Genomic DNA, 19,612 nt, shown 5'->3' with positions numbered 1-19,612 from the left:
TGATGAAGGGTAAAGAGAAAGCTGTTCGTCATGGGCAGAATTTCACACAGCACACTGAAAAGGCTTGGGAAGGAAAGAAACGGGGAAAAGCAGTCAAGATAAGCAACATGAGAGCCATCTGGTAGAGAGCAAGTGGACCAAGAAAGCAGACCTGTAAGGAATCGCAGGTTTAATAGGTTACAGGGTTACAAGCAAAATAACTGAGTAAGATGCTATGGAGGGAGGGCACTCTGGCTTGTCAGGATTCATCTGTGACTCAGACAGATGACTTTTCTTATAGGATTTCTGGTGGATTAGGAGACTTCTGTCTCTCTGTAAGTGACCTGGATTGACTTCTCAGATTCTAGTGAAAAGCTCCAGTCCGAGGCGTCAGACATACAGGCTCCAGATTGCTGAGACCCTTTGTGGCATTGTGCTCCCCAAGGGTGACCAATAGGACATTTTCTTGGTATCCCATTTAGAGGCTTGTGGGGTGCTATGTACAGAGTATACTTTTGATAAATGTTTCTCGATGTAACAAAGTGTCCTTCACGGTTAGCAAAGCACTCCAAATAATCTTTAATGATCAATAAATTTACCTGAAGCCTGACTACTTAAACTTCCAAACTTGACATTTACTAGCTGTATGTGACTCTAACTATGCCTCAGTTTCCTTAGCTAAAAAATAGTGATATACTAATAATATCCAACTCAAAGGGTTGTTGTGAGGACTGAATGAATTACAACATGTAATGTGCTTAAAACTGCCTGGCATACTGCAATTGGACCAAGATACTCAGTAAGTACCTTCCTGAGGCATTATTTTCATAGAGTATGAGATCAACTACCTTTGTAAACTCTTGTATTACTATACAGTACAATGACTGTGTTAACTATACCTTCAAACTTCAACCATCACTTATGGCTGGTCTATGAAGTTACTGCTTACCAGGATCAAAATTATCACCAAATATTCGCTTGGCAGGAATCTTCAGGGCCATGGCAGGAAATTGTTTCTTTAACTAGAATTTAAAAAATAACACTGTATGAACTTAATTTTATAAGTCTTCTAGTTATACATGCACCAAAATTAAATACAATCTGATTTGCCAAAAAAAAAATCTACTGTAAGACATACTTTAACTATATCACGATCAAATGTATAATATTAAATTATACCAATAAAATACAATAGTCTGTCTAAACATCCTATTTCATGCCAATAAAACACTTAGAAGCTTTGTGACCTTGGATAAGTTACTTAACATCTCTGCGCCTCAGTTTTCTTGCCTGTAAATAAGGATAATTTTAGCACTTACCTTATAGATTTGTCGTGAGGCTTAAAGGAAATCATTTATGTTAAGTGCTTAGACTAGAATCTGGTATATAAGTTTTGAATACATGTTACTCACCATTTATTACCTCAGGGGAAGATGTGATCTTTGTGTTCTTTCTATATGAACAGATTGACAATTGTTTTCTAAGAAAGCTGATGAATTTTGCTTTCCACATCCTCTCCTTCAGCCTTCCCCCTATTGCTATTCTAATACATTCATCAGATTTGTTTATCTCCAGAGAAGGAACAACTTGGCCCTGAAGAGCTTAAATTTGGATTACAGGTTAATGCTTGTTTTTATTATAAGCTTCAGGTAAGAGCCCTTCCTTCCCCCCTCCCACACACAGAAACTATATATCGAACTACCAACTGACAGGAAATAGAAAGAATAGGAGAATGTGTTAATCACTCTACACCACGGGCATGCTATCAGCAAAATCCAGACTGAAAAGTCTGCAAACAAATGACACTGCTTTTTCAACAAAAAGCTGTAAAGGAAAGATAAGAGAGGTGGAAGATTAAAAGACACTTAATAGACTTATCAGCCAGTCACATAAATGCTGAGTGATTATATGATATTAAGACATTTATCATTAATTTAGCTTTAGATGTGATAATGATATCGTGTGTGTGTGTGTGTTTTTAAGGACCTTTATTTTTTTAGAGATGATACTAAAATATTTACAGATGAAATGATATGATGAATGAAATTTACTGGCTAGGGCCAGAGATGGAACAAGAATGGCCATGTAAATATTGAAGCTGGATGGTACATTATATTATTTTCTGTGTTTGTACTAGGCTCTCTACCTCTGTGGGTGTTCAACAATTTCTACAATCAAAAGTTTAAAAATGTAAACAACAGTCATAAAAACACATTTAAACTAGTATTTTTAAATGTTTACAGATTGGAAATTACACTTTTGTCTTTTATTCTAAAAGAAGCATAAGAATTTGTATTTTCAGAGTTAGGGAAATCCAGGCCCAGTTTCAACTCACTTCTGTAATTTGAAAGAACACAACTAATACCATTCCCCTGTTTTTTTCTTTACCCCTCACCACAGGAGGCAGAATTGGAAGGGGTTATATAAAAAGAGAGAGGCAGGGACAGAAAATGAGGAAACGAGAAAATAATGGAAAAAGAGAAATACTGGAAAAATGAGGAAGACAGATAGTAAAAACTCAACTACATGTTAAGAAAAACTGTCTGCAAAAAACTTAAAATGAGGTGTTTGATAGAAAGAGAATGAACGTGATCACGGTGGGGAAAATGCCCCACACAATCTTTCCTACTTCACCTTATGCTTAAAGATACTCAAATATTAACTCTACCTAATTAATCCCCAGCTATTTAAAATGAAACCATCCCAAGGATGCTAAGCTTTTCACTCATGCAGACCTCCACACTGCCCAGTTTTTAGATGACTTCCCTTACAGTCCTCCCTCTTATAAACAGTTCTACAAAAGGAGACATTTTTAGAAGGTAAATCTGGCCTATATGTATCTTTTAAGCAAAATATATAAAGAAATCTCAAATTTTCAGTTCTTAGTAGTTCACTGCACAAAGTCTGGTCTCATCTCTCTAAAAAATTCATATAAACCATCAGTGTGAGTGCGCACATGTTATGTTATCATTATGACATTTTTACCTGAGTATAACCCAGGTATCCTGATAGTACAGTAAGGTTTGTACAATTATCAAAAAATGCGAGTCGTGTACATAATGGTATCCAAGAATTTCAAATAGAGCTAGCAATTCATCCCTCACCCAGCTTCCAATATAAACCATTTTTAAAAAATCACTGAAAAAAATTATAGAAGATATTTTCATGTACAAACTCTTACTGGCTATTATTTTGTTTCAAAAGTGCGACTTCACTTACAGTCAAAAAAGACTGTCTTAATCAATATTAAGTAATATTTAAAGCTATACACAGTAAGTTTCAGTTGCATATGCATTAAAGAAAAACTAAATAACAGAAGAAAACACAATAAAGCTAAGAATTGGGCAATTTAACCAGGAATAACATAATGATTAATAATTATTGGAGAGGTAGATATAAAGGATTTTTTCTAATATCCTATAATATTAAAATATATTTTAAGCTGTACATCTCGTTTTCATATCTTCAGTACTTTATTTGGACCTTCTCAAGAGCCCCCTCTCCAACCTTTTGTGTAAGAATTCCAAAGTTAGAATGTTTTTGAAGAATCTCTTACTCTTTTCTGCTTGTCTGATATATATGAATATTACTTAATCATTCAAATAAAATCTCTTATTTTTTAGTTTTCTCAGGTGTTTTGTTTTACATAAAAATCTTGTAAACTGACCATTACTTACAGTATTGTAAAGCTTATCAAATTCTGCATATCTCCTGAAGACAAACCACTCACTCCTGCCCACTGAGACCAGAACTTTATAAACCTGTGAAAACAAAAAAAAATAACAATAAAATTTGATTGCAAAAAACCCATTAACTAAATATATGAATAATGTTTTCATACTCATGAAACTAATATTAGATATTAATGTTTATATATGACTCTCCAAGGTACAAAAGTCTACCAACTGAAACACTTATTTCATCCTGTTGAAAGGTGATGCTTTATTTTTAAAATGTTATAAAGTATTTCTATAATTTTCAGGGAATAACACAGTAAACACCCATGCACTCAATACTTAGGTGAATTCTAACATTTTGTCATTCTTGTTTCAGATTTTTTCCCCAAGAATAAAACATTACAGATTCAACTGATGATATTTCTCCTCTATTCTTCCCCAGCAGTAACATTATCCTGAAACCAAGAAGTATTTTCAAAAGCGATGCCTGGTACATAGTCAATACTCAATTATTAGTTCTCCTTCTTCCAGGTCATCAACCTGGGCATGTGCCCTGACTGGGAATTGAACCGGGGACCTCTTGCCATAGGTCGATGCTCAACCGCTGAGCCACGCCGGCAGGGCTACCCAGTATTTTTCAAACTAAGAATTTATCCTCAGATTTCCTACTACTACCTTACATGTATTTAATATTTTCATACACACATAATTGCATATAACCATATAACCATAGTCAACAACCCTATGAAGCAGAACAAATATTATACCCCCCCACTATACATATGAGTAAATGATGGCCCCAAAAAGTTAAGTAACTTGCCAAAGTACACAGACTTGTGGAAACTCAGATCTAAATCTTCTAACCCTCTGTGCACCAGAACCAAATTATCAACAGTTATAATACAGAATCAACTCTCATAATTCATCCCACAGATACTCTCAGATTACAATTTAACATACCAGTGTAGAGAAAACTGTTTGAGACCCCAAAAATCTTGTATTTTCAAGGTTTATGAGAAAAAGGTCACTGGTGTATAGCTTCAGTAATCAATCTCATCATTTTACAGTGTAAGACTAGGGGAAAGAGATAGGAGTTGCTTTGGGGTTTACAATACAATTGCCCCCAATCTGTTAGACAAGTTAAAGTAAACCAGGCTAATTTTGGAAGATGGGCATACAAACATATATAAACTATCCTTTCCCATGAAAGACTGGTAAGCTATACTTAGAAGTTCATAATTAGGTAATACTGTGAGGAAAGGACCTCTCTGAAACTGTATGTGATTAGATTGTACGAATTCTGTAGTATCATTTTAAGATATGATCACATCAACAGGCTGACAGTGAAAGGAGTTAAGGATTCACCTGGAAGGTGAAGCAAAGTCATTGGTATCAGACATCTGGGTAAGTGATGAATCACCTTTGCTGACAGAAAAAGAGCACCTACGTGAGCTACAGGGTGGTGATATGGCTCTTCCGGTCCTAACCAAGAAGGTATTGGATATATAAGATGTCAGAATTGTTTGTAAGATGATACTGCTCACATGGAGAGTGTGTAGGAGTAGGTCAAGAACTTGGTCAAGGTGCCAGTGAAGGTGAGCCATCCTTCTAAGACTAGACTACATATTTATCCCATACATCATTCAGGATCAAATAGGCCTGGAGCAGGACTGCTACAAAAGGATCGGAAACTTAAGTTTATCTGATTGCAAGCTTCTTGAATTACTTGTACTAATTCCTGGTGTGGTAAGGTGGCTTCCCATCATTACCCAAGTATAGACAAGACTAGAACCCAAGCCTGGGTTCCAGGCTGAAGCAGCTATTCTACAAATACATTTACAGGAGTTAAGATAAAGCCCCGTGAATTATTAATTAGCAATAGGATTTATTAACAAGGGCTTATTAAGTTCTAATAAAAAAACATCAATAGGCCTGGCTGGTGTGGTTCAGTTGGCTGAGTGTCATCCCATGCACCTAGAGGTTGCTGGTTCAATTCCAGGTCAGGGTATATGCCTAGGTTGCAGCCTCGATCCCCAGTAGGGGGCATGCAGGAGGCAACCAAATAATGATTCTCTCTCGTTGATGTTTCTCTCTCTCTCCCCCTCTATAAAATCAATAAAAACATATTTTAATTTAAAAAAATCAATAGGCAAAAACAAAAACTCTTCAAATTTTAAAAAACATTTTTATTTGAAAAAAAATCACAAGATTTCACAAAAAGCAGTATAATATTTATTACAATAGGAAATTATCTTGAGTTTTAAAAATATTTCCTTATTATCTGTCTTGCCCCACCAGAATGTAAGTTCCTTGAGAACAAGGGCCATGTCATTCTTACTACCTACTGTATCCCCAGTGCCTAGAACAGTGTCTGACATAACAAAGAAACTCAATGACAATTTGTTGAGTGGATAAATGAAAGTATAATTTAGACTTAGTTTAAGTCAAAACATCCCAGGATACAATGCAATTTTGTTAGAAGCTTTACAGTGTAGAGCTACATAAAAGACATATGAGTACTACCTCTACCAGAAAAAACAGGATTCCTGAGATAACCTACTGTTGATATTTGCTATGTATGAACTTCCCTCAAACTTGGCAGGAGGTTATGCCCTTGAAGGAGAGAATGGCCCAAAGGTAAAAATAAGGGCGGGAAAGGAAGGAAAACTTTCACATATTTCACTATTTTATCCAAGGTACACTGACCTCTTGTTTACTATCAATGTGATATTCTAAAATTTGCTTATACAAATGTGGAATAAATGCACAGTGCTTGTTAAGACATTACCACAACACAGAGACTGGTGGAGAGCAAATGGCCAGACACACATTACAATGTCTCAGCTCTGGGCTTTGGTGCAGGGTATAGAGGTATTAAATGGAAGGAAGAACAGCTCCTGGTCTGGGACTTTAGGGGAAAACCACCATTAGGTCCCAGCCTCACTAAGTTAAGAAGGCAGAGTGGAGTGGTCAGACAAAGAGTTTAACCGATACTGTGAGGTCAGTCATTGACTCAACAAACACTGTGAAAGGGGACCCCACTCCTCCCGTAAACCCAAGATGCCAAGGTGGAGGAGTGTGTGTTCAGTAAGAGAAAGAGCAGACTGGAGACAGCCTGGGCATTTTTACTTAAAAAAACTGCCTAAATTTTAGCTCAAACTGATTCTGTTTAGCTTAAACAGAAGTGGATTAAATGAATTCATTCAGACCACTCAGTGGGTAGGGGTTTACAAGGAAGACCAGATGAGTTATAGACAAGATAAGTGACATTTTCTCAGGGGGAGGAGGGCAGGAGATCTCTGTATATACTAACAGAACTAATGGAACTAAATACAATATTATATGTTTCATTATACTAATTAGAAAAATGACTATTCTCCAATAATAGTCACCGATACACTGACTCAGCAAATATTCACTGTGTTTATTCTTTATAAAGCCATATAGTAGATCCTACAGTGATAAAAAGTAAAATTAGAAATGGGCTTTGCCTCTACGGTGGAAAAAGAGATAAAAGACTGGGCTACATATTTTTAAAACTGAGGTAGAAAATAATAAATGTCTTAAGAAAGATACTACGGAAATTTCAAGATAATGGTTCTTAAATGGGATCAATGACTTCCAGGTCCATTAAACCGGAATATTCTCTATATTCCATTTTTCCCCATATGCTTTACGCTGCATACTTACAGTAAACCTCTTCTTTTTCTCTCTGTGTTCGTCAGAGCTGGGAATGCTTACACTTGGGCAGCTTTCCTTGTAGTCCATGGTATAATCCCTTTGGGTTTATGGTCTCAAAAGGTACCAAAGAATGGGTCCAAAGAAACGGTCAGCAGAGGACAAACACGATTAGCTAATCCAAAATATAAAACTTCTTGTAATGTTCAAATTCCATCATGCAACCTTAACCAACAGAAAAAAGAAGAAGAAAAAGTGATTAGCAAAACAATTTAAAAATACCATGACTTGTCATTCCCTGTTCACAGGATCAACTTTATGCTTATTCTGATAGGAATTTACTTTTAATCATACGTCTCATCCCAGGTTAGAGGTTTAGTTTCTGTTATATCCCTTTTAATAGCTAAACCACAATCAAACATTGCATCCCACTCACCTTCTCCACCCTCGGCTAAGAAATCCCGGGAACTTCTATACCACAGTTCATGTGGACTAAGGGCTACCTCTCACCTAAAAGGGCTCTAATTTGATGGATTCAGAGCAGGGTTTTTCAAAGTATAGTTTTCAGAATTTTTGCATCAGGATGAGCAGGCAGAGCTTGCTTTAGATTGGGATCCTCTACAGTAGGCAACTAGTTACCCTCATTTTACAAATGAGGCAACTGAGACACAGAGAGGTTAAAGAACTTGCCCATCCACTTTTAAAGGGTTAGTTTGCCAGTCTCTCTTGGTGATTAATTTCAAATATCTATCAACAGGCATTGAATATTCAATAAAATAATGAGTTTATCTAATTATCAGCGTGTTTCCTTTAAGATAATTCAAAACCTACTTTGTTGGATTTGCTGCTGGAAATGCAGTCAGGAAGGATTTCTATGTAGCTGAATTAGTTGTTAGAAAACATGGAAATGTAACTAGCCCCTCCTAAGCTTGGGGTACAGCATTTGTCTAAGTTAGAGCCCTATAACTCCATAAAAGCAGCTTCTTTGACTCCCGCTCCATTAGACCAGGACAGTCACCTGAGCCTAGCCTTGCCCTCCAGTCAGATCACTCTACTGCTAAAGAATTAGAGCAGGTGGAACCCACAGCTCTTCTAAGAAATATCAGTCTTGTCTAGGAGCCCCAGGACCCACACCAGCCCTTCCTTCTCTATCTGCAGCAGAAATGACGAGAGGTGAGAGGTGAAGGTAATGGTACTAAACTGCTCCTTGAGAATGTGGGATCCAGAGGGTGGTAGGTCCTGCTGGTACTGAATTATGTACGAGTTTGAATGTATGTCTGTGCCTTACTGTGCATGGTCCACAGGAGCACAACTACAGGAGAACATCATGCCTCAGGGCGCCCAGTTGGAAGGGACAAGAAGATATGACATTACATGGACATGGACAACAGTGTGGTGACTGAGGGGGGTGGGGAGGTGGGAGAGGGCACAGAGGGGATAAATGGTGATGGGGGAAAAATTTAAAAAAGAAAGAAGATATGACATTAAGTGGCCTCATGAACAGAGAAGCATGGGGGGGGGGCGACAAGATAAGCTGTTTCATACAGGGTGCCCAGGGACACCTAAGCGTGCGTGTACAACAGCAGGCAGTTAACTGTAAAAGTCCAGTCCTCAAATCTTGACCAGAGATCTCTGTTTGCAAACTGTGCTAGACACCCTCCATTTGCCCTTCCAGAAGAGGAAGATGCTAAGGTATTTATTCTCCCTGCTCCCTTTCTAACAGGCAGTGGTTTCTCTACCTAAGGCTACAATTCCTACCTGGTGGCCTCTCTTTCACAGCCACAGAAGCCCTGGGAGTAGTAACAGCTTCCAAACATTGTTAGAGAAGGGGTGCTTCTCCACGCCCTGCTAGTTCTTGCCCCGGCCCATGACAGCTCAGTAAACAGCCCCTTTGTTAGATTCCCTTCGGTTACTTTTGAGTGTCATGGGACCAAGAATGACTCCAGGAAACAGGCCCTCAAAATGGGATGCATGTTCGAGGAATACCGTGATCACCTTCCTGCGGAGGGAGGGGATGGGGAACCGGTCACCAGGCACACAGAGATATTGTGATCACTCAAACTTCCTCCCACAGTGTCACAGGACGGGTGCAGGCAGTGGGCAAGGTGCTGAAAGGCCATGCGGATGATGAAAATGCTGATTTCAAAGGCTGTGACCTGGGCAGTGGCTGCTTCTGGTTGACTTTGAGAATATGCACAAAGATGACAATGTGAAAGTCATAAATTCCCAAGCAGATGGATGGGTGGAAAATCTACGGCTGTTAGATTTCTCTTATAGCTTCTAGCTGATAGGACTATGGATCAAGCCCAGAGTCTGATGGTAAGTGTTGCAGAGCCAGTTAAACACACAACCCCGGAAAGCCTTCTATGCTAACACAAGGGTACTGGCTGGAAAGGGGAGTCATCCTGAAGAGCAGATGCAAGCACTTGGGCAAACGCAATGAGGCTAAGAATGTTGAACTCCATATTTAGCTGAACATCCCTGCTGAAAGCAGCAACCTATGCCCCTCTGAAGTCTCAGCCTCCCAAACCTGGCCCCCCCATCAACTTTCTCAAGTTGTTTCACAAGGGGATGCCAATTTTCCTTACTACTTATCCCATCACCCCTCATTGCCTAATGGAAGTTAGATCCCCAAAGAACTCAGAAGTTCAGAGCCTACTCTGGAAGGAGATTGCCTTTATACTAAAACATTTGCAGAATCTCAACAATTTTTTACCAGCAGGAATCTGAGGAACACATATGCAAATACATTCAAAGGATGTCAGACCAGAGAATGTTAGATTAAATATAAAATTACTGTGACCTTATACACGATCACAATGTATCCCATCAATCTTTCTCCAGACCTTCCCCAAGAGGGACCTGCAGCCAGACATTCACAAGGGTGACCGTCACTGGGGAATGGGAAATGCGTGATCCTCCTAAGGGTTACTGGACACTAGCTCTGAACTGACGCTAATCCCTGGAGACCCAAAACATAGTCAACCAGTCAGAACACCCATCTCATTCCAGAAAAATGTAGAGAGATAACATCACCTGCCCAAGCCAGGACCCAGCTAACAGGCGATAGAGCTAGGATTCAGATCCAAATCTGTCCGACTCTAAAACCTATGTGGACTTGTTTGCTATACCACATGCCTCTCCTTAAGTAGGGTTTCTCCTTCCTTCAAGCTAAATCAAACTGGTAACCTAACAATATTTAATACTCAGTGGCTAAGTTTACAACAAGCCAGACTGTGCATTGTGTGTCTCGCAACAGCCCTTACCTATCGTGAGGAAACCAAGGAGGAAGGATGAACTTGCCTGCCCCAGGGGGTGGAGTCAAGATCTGAACCCAGGCGGTCTGCCTTCGGGACCTTTACCCATTGTACCACACTGCCTCTACAACATACATATGCTCTAAAGAGTCCTCTAAGAAGCAATAAAGAAGGTTCACAAACTTATTTTTAAGTGGTTACAATTGAAATCATGAAAAAGCAACCCTGCTATTATTGTAAATTTAAATGTATGGTTTTTCTATAAAACTGAAGCAATTTAAATTCTGCAGAATCACCTTATGGCCAGGGAGCCAAATAAAACAGAATGGGAAGAGGGCTGACATAAGAGCCCCCACAGCTGACAATAGAACAAAAAGCTACGTTGTTCATGTGGGAACAAAAGTTGGAGCTTTCTGGGGGGGGGGGGTTCATAGGTTGGTTAGGTTTTTCAGAGGAGAAATCGCAAAAAGAATCCGCCTTCACTCTGCTGGGGAATCACAAGATAATCTTGTAGGCTGGCTCCCAGGGGCAGCTGGCTTGCCTAGGAGGTCCCACTGCTCTAAGGAGACTAAGTCCAGATACTAACCCAGAATGAAGCAAGTAACTTTAACACCCAGCTAGTGAATCAACTCAGAGATGCCCAAGAAGACAAAAAGCAGCAGGTCAGATGGGAACAGAACTTCCAAAGGCCAGCCAGATCTTCGGAGGGGCAGTGATTTGCAAGGGTAATATAACAGCTGGTAAATATTATATTTATACTAGTTCTCATCAGGGGGACACTTGGCAATGTCTGGAGACATTTTTGGTTGTCACGACTTGTGGAGGACTGCTACTAGCTACACGCCATGAAGGATGCTAAACATCCTACAATGCACAGGACAGCCCCTACAACAGAAAATTATCTGGCCTAAAGTGCCAACAGTGTCAACAATAAACTAATGCCAGGCGATGTCAACCTTTTTCATCTCAGGGCACACATTAACCAATTACAAAAATTCTGCGGAACACCAAAAAATATATTTTCTGCCAAACTAACCAAAAAAAAAAGGTATAATTTTGATTCATTCACACCAGATGGCTATTGTTGTGCTGGCTGTTGTCATTTTTTTCTTTGACAATCTAAGGGAAAAGAGGCTAGTGCCCCTGACTAAAAAAACTATTGCATGTTTTAAAAGTTCTTGCAGCACACCAGGTGAAAATCGCTGTCCTAAGAACTTGCATCTAACATATCCCTTAATGTTCACAGCAACTCATGAAGTAAATATCATCATCTTGGTTTTATGGATGAAGAAACCTAAGTGATGAGGAGTACTTCCACGTGGTCACGCAGCTTTGGGTGGCAGCGCTGTGACGTGAACAGAGCTCTGACCTGAGAGCCCAGCCCGCACATCCTGTCCCTCAATTTCTTATGGCATCGCCGCATGCATGCCCTTCTTCTAAACCACCTTTGGAGATACAGAGTTGAAGAGAAGGGAGCACCGAGTGTCCATGAGCAATCGGCTTACAGAAAGCAAACCATGCAGCGGAAAAGCAGGGTTCCCACTCTGCTACCACGAAGGGTCAGGTTTGTGTAGCACTAGGTCAGAAATGGCCCATCTTCCTTCTTGAATCATCACACATCCACATCTAACCAAGAGTCTGGCACAGAGTGGGCTCTGAGTGTTGGTTCCATCACAAGGACAATCAAGGGTTACATTAAAAATTAAAGAGGACACCAGAAAGGATGCTACCAAAGGATGTGGTCTTTTAAAAATGAGAGTTTTTTTAAAAAAAAGCATTCGGATGGGTACACAATGCAACATACAGATCACGTATCACAGATATGTACACTTGAAACCTATATGATCTTATTAACCAATGTCACCCCAATAAATTTAATAATAAACATTCGTAGATTTAAATTTTTTTACTTGGGGTCTATACAAAGTAGAAATACGGGTGAAATTCCATGAAAGAAAAAATTTCCAAGTTCATGTTATGTTAAAATTTTATTGATAAATGTTTAAAATACTAGATGGACATTAGTTAAGACATTTTTTTAAACACTTTTTTCTTCATCATTGTGTCCATCTTTTTGTCCATTATATGCAATTATTGTCCTGGATCTTGTCCATCTTTCTTTCAGAAAGTCAAAAAAACAGCCTGGGCAGGCGTGGCTCAGCGGTTGAGCATCAGCTAAGGATCCAGGAGAATGTGGTTCGATTCCAGGTCAGGGCACACACCTGGGTTGCGGGCTCGATCCGCAGTTGAGGGCATGCAGGAGGCAGCCGATCAATGACAATTCTCTCATCATTGATGTTTCTATCTCTCTCTCCATCTCTCTGAAATCAATACAGATATATTTAAAAACAAAACCAAAAAACACTTATAAGAAGATCAAAGATTATTCTGCTTTTACCTCTAAAATATAAGCAGAGAGGTTCTAAACTCCGTTTCCTTCACCCATCATGAAGACTGGTAATGACTAGTAGACCCTAGCCAAATTACAAAGCAGATACATTCATAAGTATCAGTATGTACTCTGAACTTACATGGCAGAGAGAGGTGGTCCGTGATTCACACTAAAGCATAAAGGAAAATTAAGAACAAGCCTGTTCCAAAAGGAAGAAATTAAGACTGGGGAGCTATAAGTTTTCTTCAGAAGGGGAACAGGACTGGGTGATGGGTGTTTGGGTACAAGAGTCCCAAAGGATAGAGCTGGGCCAGTCAAGGAAGAGACAAAAGAAAACCCGTGTACAGACCCTGGGCGTGTCAAGTGAACTGGTATGGGAACAGGTTTGCGAACTGGAAACTGACCCAGAAAATAAAAAAAGGAATTGGGGGTGGAGATGGGACAAGAATTATTCCTGAGGAGAGAACAGGCCAAGTCGGTGGGTTTCATTTTAAATTACATTAAAAGTACCTTCCCAGGAGATTTTGACCCCAAACTAACTGGTTGTTTTATTAAAAGACTACTGTAATAGTAAATAATCTGTTTCTGTTTATTTCCTCCTCTCAGAATACTAGCTCCAAACACATCCAAAATGTTTCAACACAAACAAAGCACGGCTTTGTCATGTCTGTGAATTTAGTTCATTGCAGAACAGATTAAAAATCTAACAGGATCTGCCAATGGAAGATACATAGTAACCTTCTCCCCCCCCCCCCACATCACATGATGAATCAGTTATAACTTTTCCTGTTTTCCTTACTAATATATCCTTCCTCTAATCCCCGCCCCACCCCCATTTGATTCTTTCTTCATTCTGTCATCACAAAGCAGTTCTAGTTCTTCCTAGATTTATCCATTTTTTTTATTTGACTTATTTTTATTTATCCTGATTCTTGATAAAGAAAAGTGATATAAAATAAAAAATAAAACATGTCCAAATTATACAATGTTGGGATACAATGTATATGACTAGTCTGCACCCAACAATTCCACAGAAGTGTCCAAGAACCTCAACAAAAGTCTGTTGGTCCCCTGAAACTGGCTCCTGTTTATTACATACATTTAAGGAAGGGGCTGAGTGAGGAGGTAGAAGTAAATGCTGGCAGTCCTTTGTTTTCCAATATTAGAATAAAAACTGCCAGATAAGAAGGAAGGATTTAACTTTACTCCAACTGAGAACATGTCCCTCTGTTGGTTCCAGAACTGACAGGGTAGGGCTGGTAAGTATAACAGCAATGCTCTGCTCAGTCCCTGACTTCCTAAGGTGACCATCCTGGGTTCCTGATCACCACAACGCCAGCCCTCTTCCTGGCTTCCCATGCTTTTTCATTGAGACTCACACTCCCAGCACATCTTCCAGGAAGATGTGAACACAGAATACTCTCCAGGATGATACTTGGAGGACTGTGACCACTGGCAGAACAACAGGTGGATGGGTGATTATATGAGGCAAGGGAAAAGCGAAGGGGGAATTCACATAGAAGTAATAGTGGTAAAATCCTACAAGCCCCAGGAAGCCTAGGGGAAAGCTGGTTCTGACTGAGAAGGTTGGGAGAATTCAGATTGAGGAGGCACCCAAAACAGAAACAAACCACAGAGGACAATCACCATCACATTATAGAGTCTCTTGAGAGAAACTCCAACCTGGTATCTCTTCTTCCACTCCAACCCTCTTCCAATCCACTCTTCCCACAGTAGAGAGTGACTTTACATCTGATCATTTCACTCCTCTGCTTAAACTCTTCCCATGGCTTCCCACTGTTCTGAGAATAAAATCCAAACTCTGAGTTGTTGCTAAGACTACAGGCACCCACATGGCCTAACCTCTGTCTCTCCAGCTGCATTCCCCCCAGGCCTCTGGCCCCTCTAGTCACTAACTCCTGTCAGAGCAGCACCTTCCCAGTTTTCACACACAGTGAGCCCTGTCCCATCTCTAGTCTCTTGGACCTGTGACCCCTCTGCCTCAAATACTTTTCCTTCAGCTCTTCACATTGAGGGCTTTGTTCAAATGTCACTTCCTCCTACAAGCCTTCATGACCAGCCTAACTAAAGTGCTCCATCTCCAAATTAATCTTCTGTCATCATCCTGGGTTTTTCCATTTTTGCATTTATAACCATCTAGGATTGCATACTGCTTATTTCAGAACCTACCTGACCAGAGTGTAGAAACAGTGACTTATTCATTGCCCTGCACTTAGTGGGCCCCAATACATGCTTAATTTATTCATTCAACAAACAGTTGGGGAGAGACCCTTGGAAATTCCAGTTTGCCAAAGTATGCAACTGAGATCTTCAAAGCAACCTCTGGTTCATCATTCCTTCATCAATCTCCTGAATCATCAATTTCTTCCTCTTTCCTAGGTCAATTCCCATATATATATTACATTTTCTTAATGAAATCTTCCCTAAATATATAGATTTATTTAACAGATACTTACACCATGCTTACTATAGGCCAAGAATATAATTAGTTTGTGCTCCAACTTTTATTATTTGTATGAATAATCCTGTGATCCTATCTGACAACACCCTTAACCAAAGGCTTTTTCAAAACAAAGAAAACTCAGGGTAAACACAGATGCTTATACAGTGTAATAAAGGAAACTTTACTCCAAACCAAATATTTGCTTTCAAGATTCTTCTTCTGACAGTAAAACTTTACTGGTTAGCACATTAGAAGAAGTTTCCCAAAGGAAAAAATTATAACCAATTACATATTTAAATTATAGTAGTTTTTTTCCTTAAAGTTCTAATATTTTGAAAATTAAAACCTTTACTTATTTTTTTCCTACTATCTCTTTCCTATTAATAGAAAGAGCAGCTTCATCCCAGGAATGATAAAATATATTTAGCCCATACCTGTAAGTACTCAAAAATCAAGTACAAAAAAACTAAGTTAGGCTAATGTGGGCCCTCAAATGGGAAAACGCCAGCCGAGGTTTGGGAAACAATAGGAAAAAAGAATAAATTGCAGAAATGTCTACATAAGTTCTAAAAACAAGCTTCAATCTATAAGGGGGGCAAAAAATCACAAGTAAAAAAAAACACTCACTCAATCGGAATACATACAAGGATGTTTGTAATGGAAATGAAGCAAAGCACATTAACCCAAATGCTGATATCAAACTTAAATCAGGAAGCTTCAACAATAGCTCAACTCAAGTATTTTATATCTTTCACCTTTCTCTGAAGGACTAAAAGCTTCTGGCAAATGTCTTCTCAATCTATTCAGGAAAATACATGAAGAAAGAAGTATGAACACTGTATTTTAAACAATGAAGAGAAAGAAGGTAAACTACTTCCACCGCCCAGAAAGAAGGGAACATTCAGCCCAGCAGCTCGGAAAACAAAGCAGGGAGACAGGATTATTTGTGTCGAGATGCAAAAACAAAATAAAGTTTAGGAATAATACCCCACAGGAAAATCCAAAGTTGCAAGCGTTGCTCCATAAAGCCTGTCTCGTCCTAATGGTTTCCTGAGTGAGTTAATTTGTGTATATTTTTTAACTTCTGCCTACCCACCTATATGGGTGTTGGGTATATTGCTCTCCCTACACCTACTCCCTTCTGTGAATCCAGGTCGCAATGATCTTTATTTGTATCTTTTTATTTAGTATTGAATTTCCCTGCCTTCTTCCTTAACTGTCCGTTTTGTAGAAATCATTGTAAAAGCTCAGTATTTAATTATTTAAAGGCCTATCAAATAGAACTCTAAGCTCATCTGCATTTAGAAATCAGTTAAGTGGGGTGGGGATGTGTCCTATTTTTTCCTTTAAAAAATAACTGGAGTTTGTGTGTGTGTATGTGCTTTTGTCTTCCAGGAGCTTATTTGTAACAAAATTAAAGACGAATGCCCAAAGAACTACAATTCAAAACAGACTTTGGTAAGCTCTCTAACAAGGCTATGAAACGTTACTAGAATTGAGGGGAAGGAAAAGCCACTTCCAACTGAACTTATCTAGGTATTTGGAATGGTGGTGACACGTGAGGGAGGTTTTGAAGGCTGGGCACACAAAACAGAAAGGACTGCACAGTCCTTGGTACAAACAGGGAACAGCCATTCGTCCAGTCTGTCTGAATCCCTGCCCAGTTGGGGGGAAAGAACTGCTCATTAATAAAAACAGAAAGAGAAACGTGGATTTGAGACCATGTTGTAGAGAACTCTGAATGCCAGGCTAAACTCTGAATTTAATTCTGCAGGTGAGGATGTGAAGATATTTGAAAAGGAAACTTGGCATAAGGAGCTTGTAGGTGTAGAGAATGGGAGAAATGGAGGAGGGCTTGAAGAAATAGGCTTGGCATCAACAGGAACGGCAGGTTTGCAAAACAAAACAAAACAAATAAAAACTGAAAGAAGAAATAAGTCAGCAGCTATTTCATGTGGAGGGCAAGGTAGGAGGGATTAACACTGCCTCCAGGTTTTATTCCTGGGTAACCAGGAGAAATAACTAGAAATGGAGGTAGGAGAAAGCAGGGCAAAATGACAGTGAATTGGTGTAAGTAATTACTAGCCCTAGCTGGCAATGTCTGCAGCAGATTCATGCATTTAACACCTTCTGGTGGCAGTCACTGTTTCTAGGTATGTAGGATACAGCAGTGAACACAACTGGCAAGCACCTCTGCCCTCATGGAACTTACCCTCTAGTGGCAGGCAACAAGTAATAAACAAGTAAATCAATAGATAAAGACAGGGTGTCCCAAAAAAATGTATACACACTTTAACAGCTGATAGCTCAATTTTGAAAATGAAATGTGTTTTAATAAACACTGCCTTTATAATTATTCAAAGTGTGTGTATACACTTGGGGGGATACCCTATATGTTACAGGAAGAGTGGAGTTGCATGGAATTTTAAATAGGAGGGTCTAATTGAGATAGTAATATCTAAACAAACACCTAGAGGTGAGGGAGTGAACCGAGAAAGAGTCAGCAACTAACACACCAGTATCTCCATGTAATTTTATTCCATGGGGTTTTTGAAGTTGGCAGCAATTGCAGTACAACTCTTTGGTGGCCCAGTTCTATTTCCTTGGTCTAGCATTCAGTGTCCCATTTTCTGACTTTATCCTACCCCATCAAGAAAACTTCATCAATAACACAGTGATAACAAACTGCCTATTAGGTCAATTTGTTTATACTGGTTGTTTACATTCCCTACATAAGAGAAAGGACTGCATTTAAAACAACAAAACCAAAGCACTATTAGAACATGTTTGCACAAAGTTTAAGAAGACAATCATCTCGTTCTCAAAGCAATCATTGATGTAGCAACTTTGAGACTTGTGATTTAAATCAAAGATGCCGAGAAACGATTATGAATCATGCAATTAAGCTACCAAGCAGGATGTTGCTGAGAGAGAAAAAAACCACCACTGGCAGCACCATAAAACTGTCAAAAATAAAAATAGTACCATCATCAAAACTAGAAGTAATATCCTTTGATTTTATAAGTTCTTGCTCAGCACAGCTGAATTCTAGTCTAAGCTCTGCCATTTATTGGTTCTGGGTCTTTGGGTCCCATCCTTATCTGTAAAGGGCAGCTGGTCTGATTTTTCAGAATCCCTGAGATTCTATGTGGCAAGTTATGGTTTCTATGATGTTTAGTTTATCTATGTATTTGGCTACTCTGCTTTACCTCATTTTACAATAACAGTACAAATAAGCACCCACCCAAAATAGCACAACTTCGGAGTTCTGTGTAAAGTAATATGAATGTCTTTTAAACAAACCTACCAGAGCTTGGTGCTTAAAATGAGGCTACACTCACTTAAAAGTGCTGCTTTTTTTCATCCCTTCTTTAGGAACAACTCGCAAGACTCAGATTTCTGTACCACTGGATTTGATTTGGAACAAGGTGGGTGAGCACATCTTTCGTATGAAACAACAGTCAACAGGCCTTTTCTAGTGGGATTCGGTCTTTGAAAACTGTTCCAAACTAATCACCAAGCACTTACAGCAACATTTTCGCGGAAAACGGTGGTGGTAACTTTGAAGTTTAATGCCCATGTGAATGCATAATAAAAGAAAATAACCAACGTTATTGTGGGCCAGGCACTAAGTATTAACTCATTTAATCTTCATAATCCTATAAGGGTGGAACTATTATTATCCCCATTTCACACAGGCGGAAACAACGGCATAGAGGATTTAAGCAAACTGCCCAGGTTTTCACAATTAATAAGTAGATTCAAACCCAGACACTCGAGCTTTAAAACCTGCGCCCTTAATCTCTGCGATACACCGCCTATGTAAACCCTGGTGTCCTTGTTTAATAACAGTCCCATCACTGGCCGCACTCTTCCTGCAGAGTGAGGAACAAGCCGCACTCCAAGTTCACTACCAAGTGCCTCCTACAGTCCTGAACGGCGAACCAAAAGAACATAAAATCTCCACAGTCGCTGAGATCCCTCCACAGCTGGGGAGACGGTGTGCGGCGCAACGCAAGTGTTTTCTACCCAGGGTGCCGGGAACCAGCGCTGCAAAGCCACAGCCGGACCCGGCGTGCCCTTCCCACAGGGGCCGCGCGCCCCGCGCCCCTCGGCGCTGAAGCGGCACCGCGCCGGGCCGGCCGCACACACCTGCACCGTGCGC

General features: G+C 39.7%; 1 protein-coding gene across 3 annotated transcripts in view; it reads right to left on the bottom strand.

The window, feature by feature from the left end:
- The window catches only part of SGK3 (serum/glucocorticoid regulated kinase family member 3), an 89,477-nt gene that overhangs the window by 31,544 nt on the left and 38,321 nt on the right, over positions 1-19,612 (bottom strand). For 2 of the 3 annotated variants that reach the window (XM_087825413.1, XM_087825411.1), the window contains exons 2-4: positions 7,347-7,559; positions 3,657-3,740; positions 929-1,001 (exon numbers count right to left, since the gene is read on the bottom strand). In XM_087825413.1, coding sequence (XP_087681539.1) covers positions 929-1,001; positions 3,657-3,740; positions 7,347-7,424 — 235 coding nt within the window. In that variant the 5' untranslated portion in view covers positions 7,425-7,559. Of the gene's footprint in view, positions 1-928; positions 1,002-1,391; positions 1,433-3,656; positions 3,741-7,346; positions 7,560-19,612 lie in introns of those variants that run through there. The other variant, XM_087825412.1, reaches the window with a different exon arrangement.

The sequence above is a fragment of the Miniopterus natalensis genome, chromosome 16, assembly GCF_054644295.1.
Source record: "Miniopterus natalensis isolate mMinNat1 chromosome 16, mMinNat1.hap1, whole genome shotgun sequence".
NCBI lineage: Eukaryota > Metazoa > Chordata > Mammalia > Chiroptera > Miniopteridae > Miniopterus > Miniopterus natalensis.
Note: the sequence above shows the minus strand (reverse complement) of the source record. Positions and strands in the feature narration are given on the sequence as shown.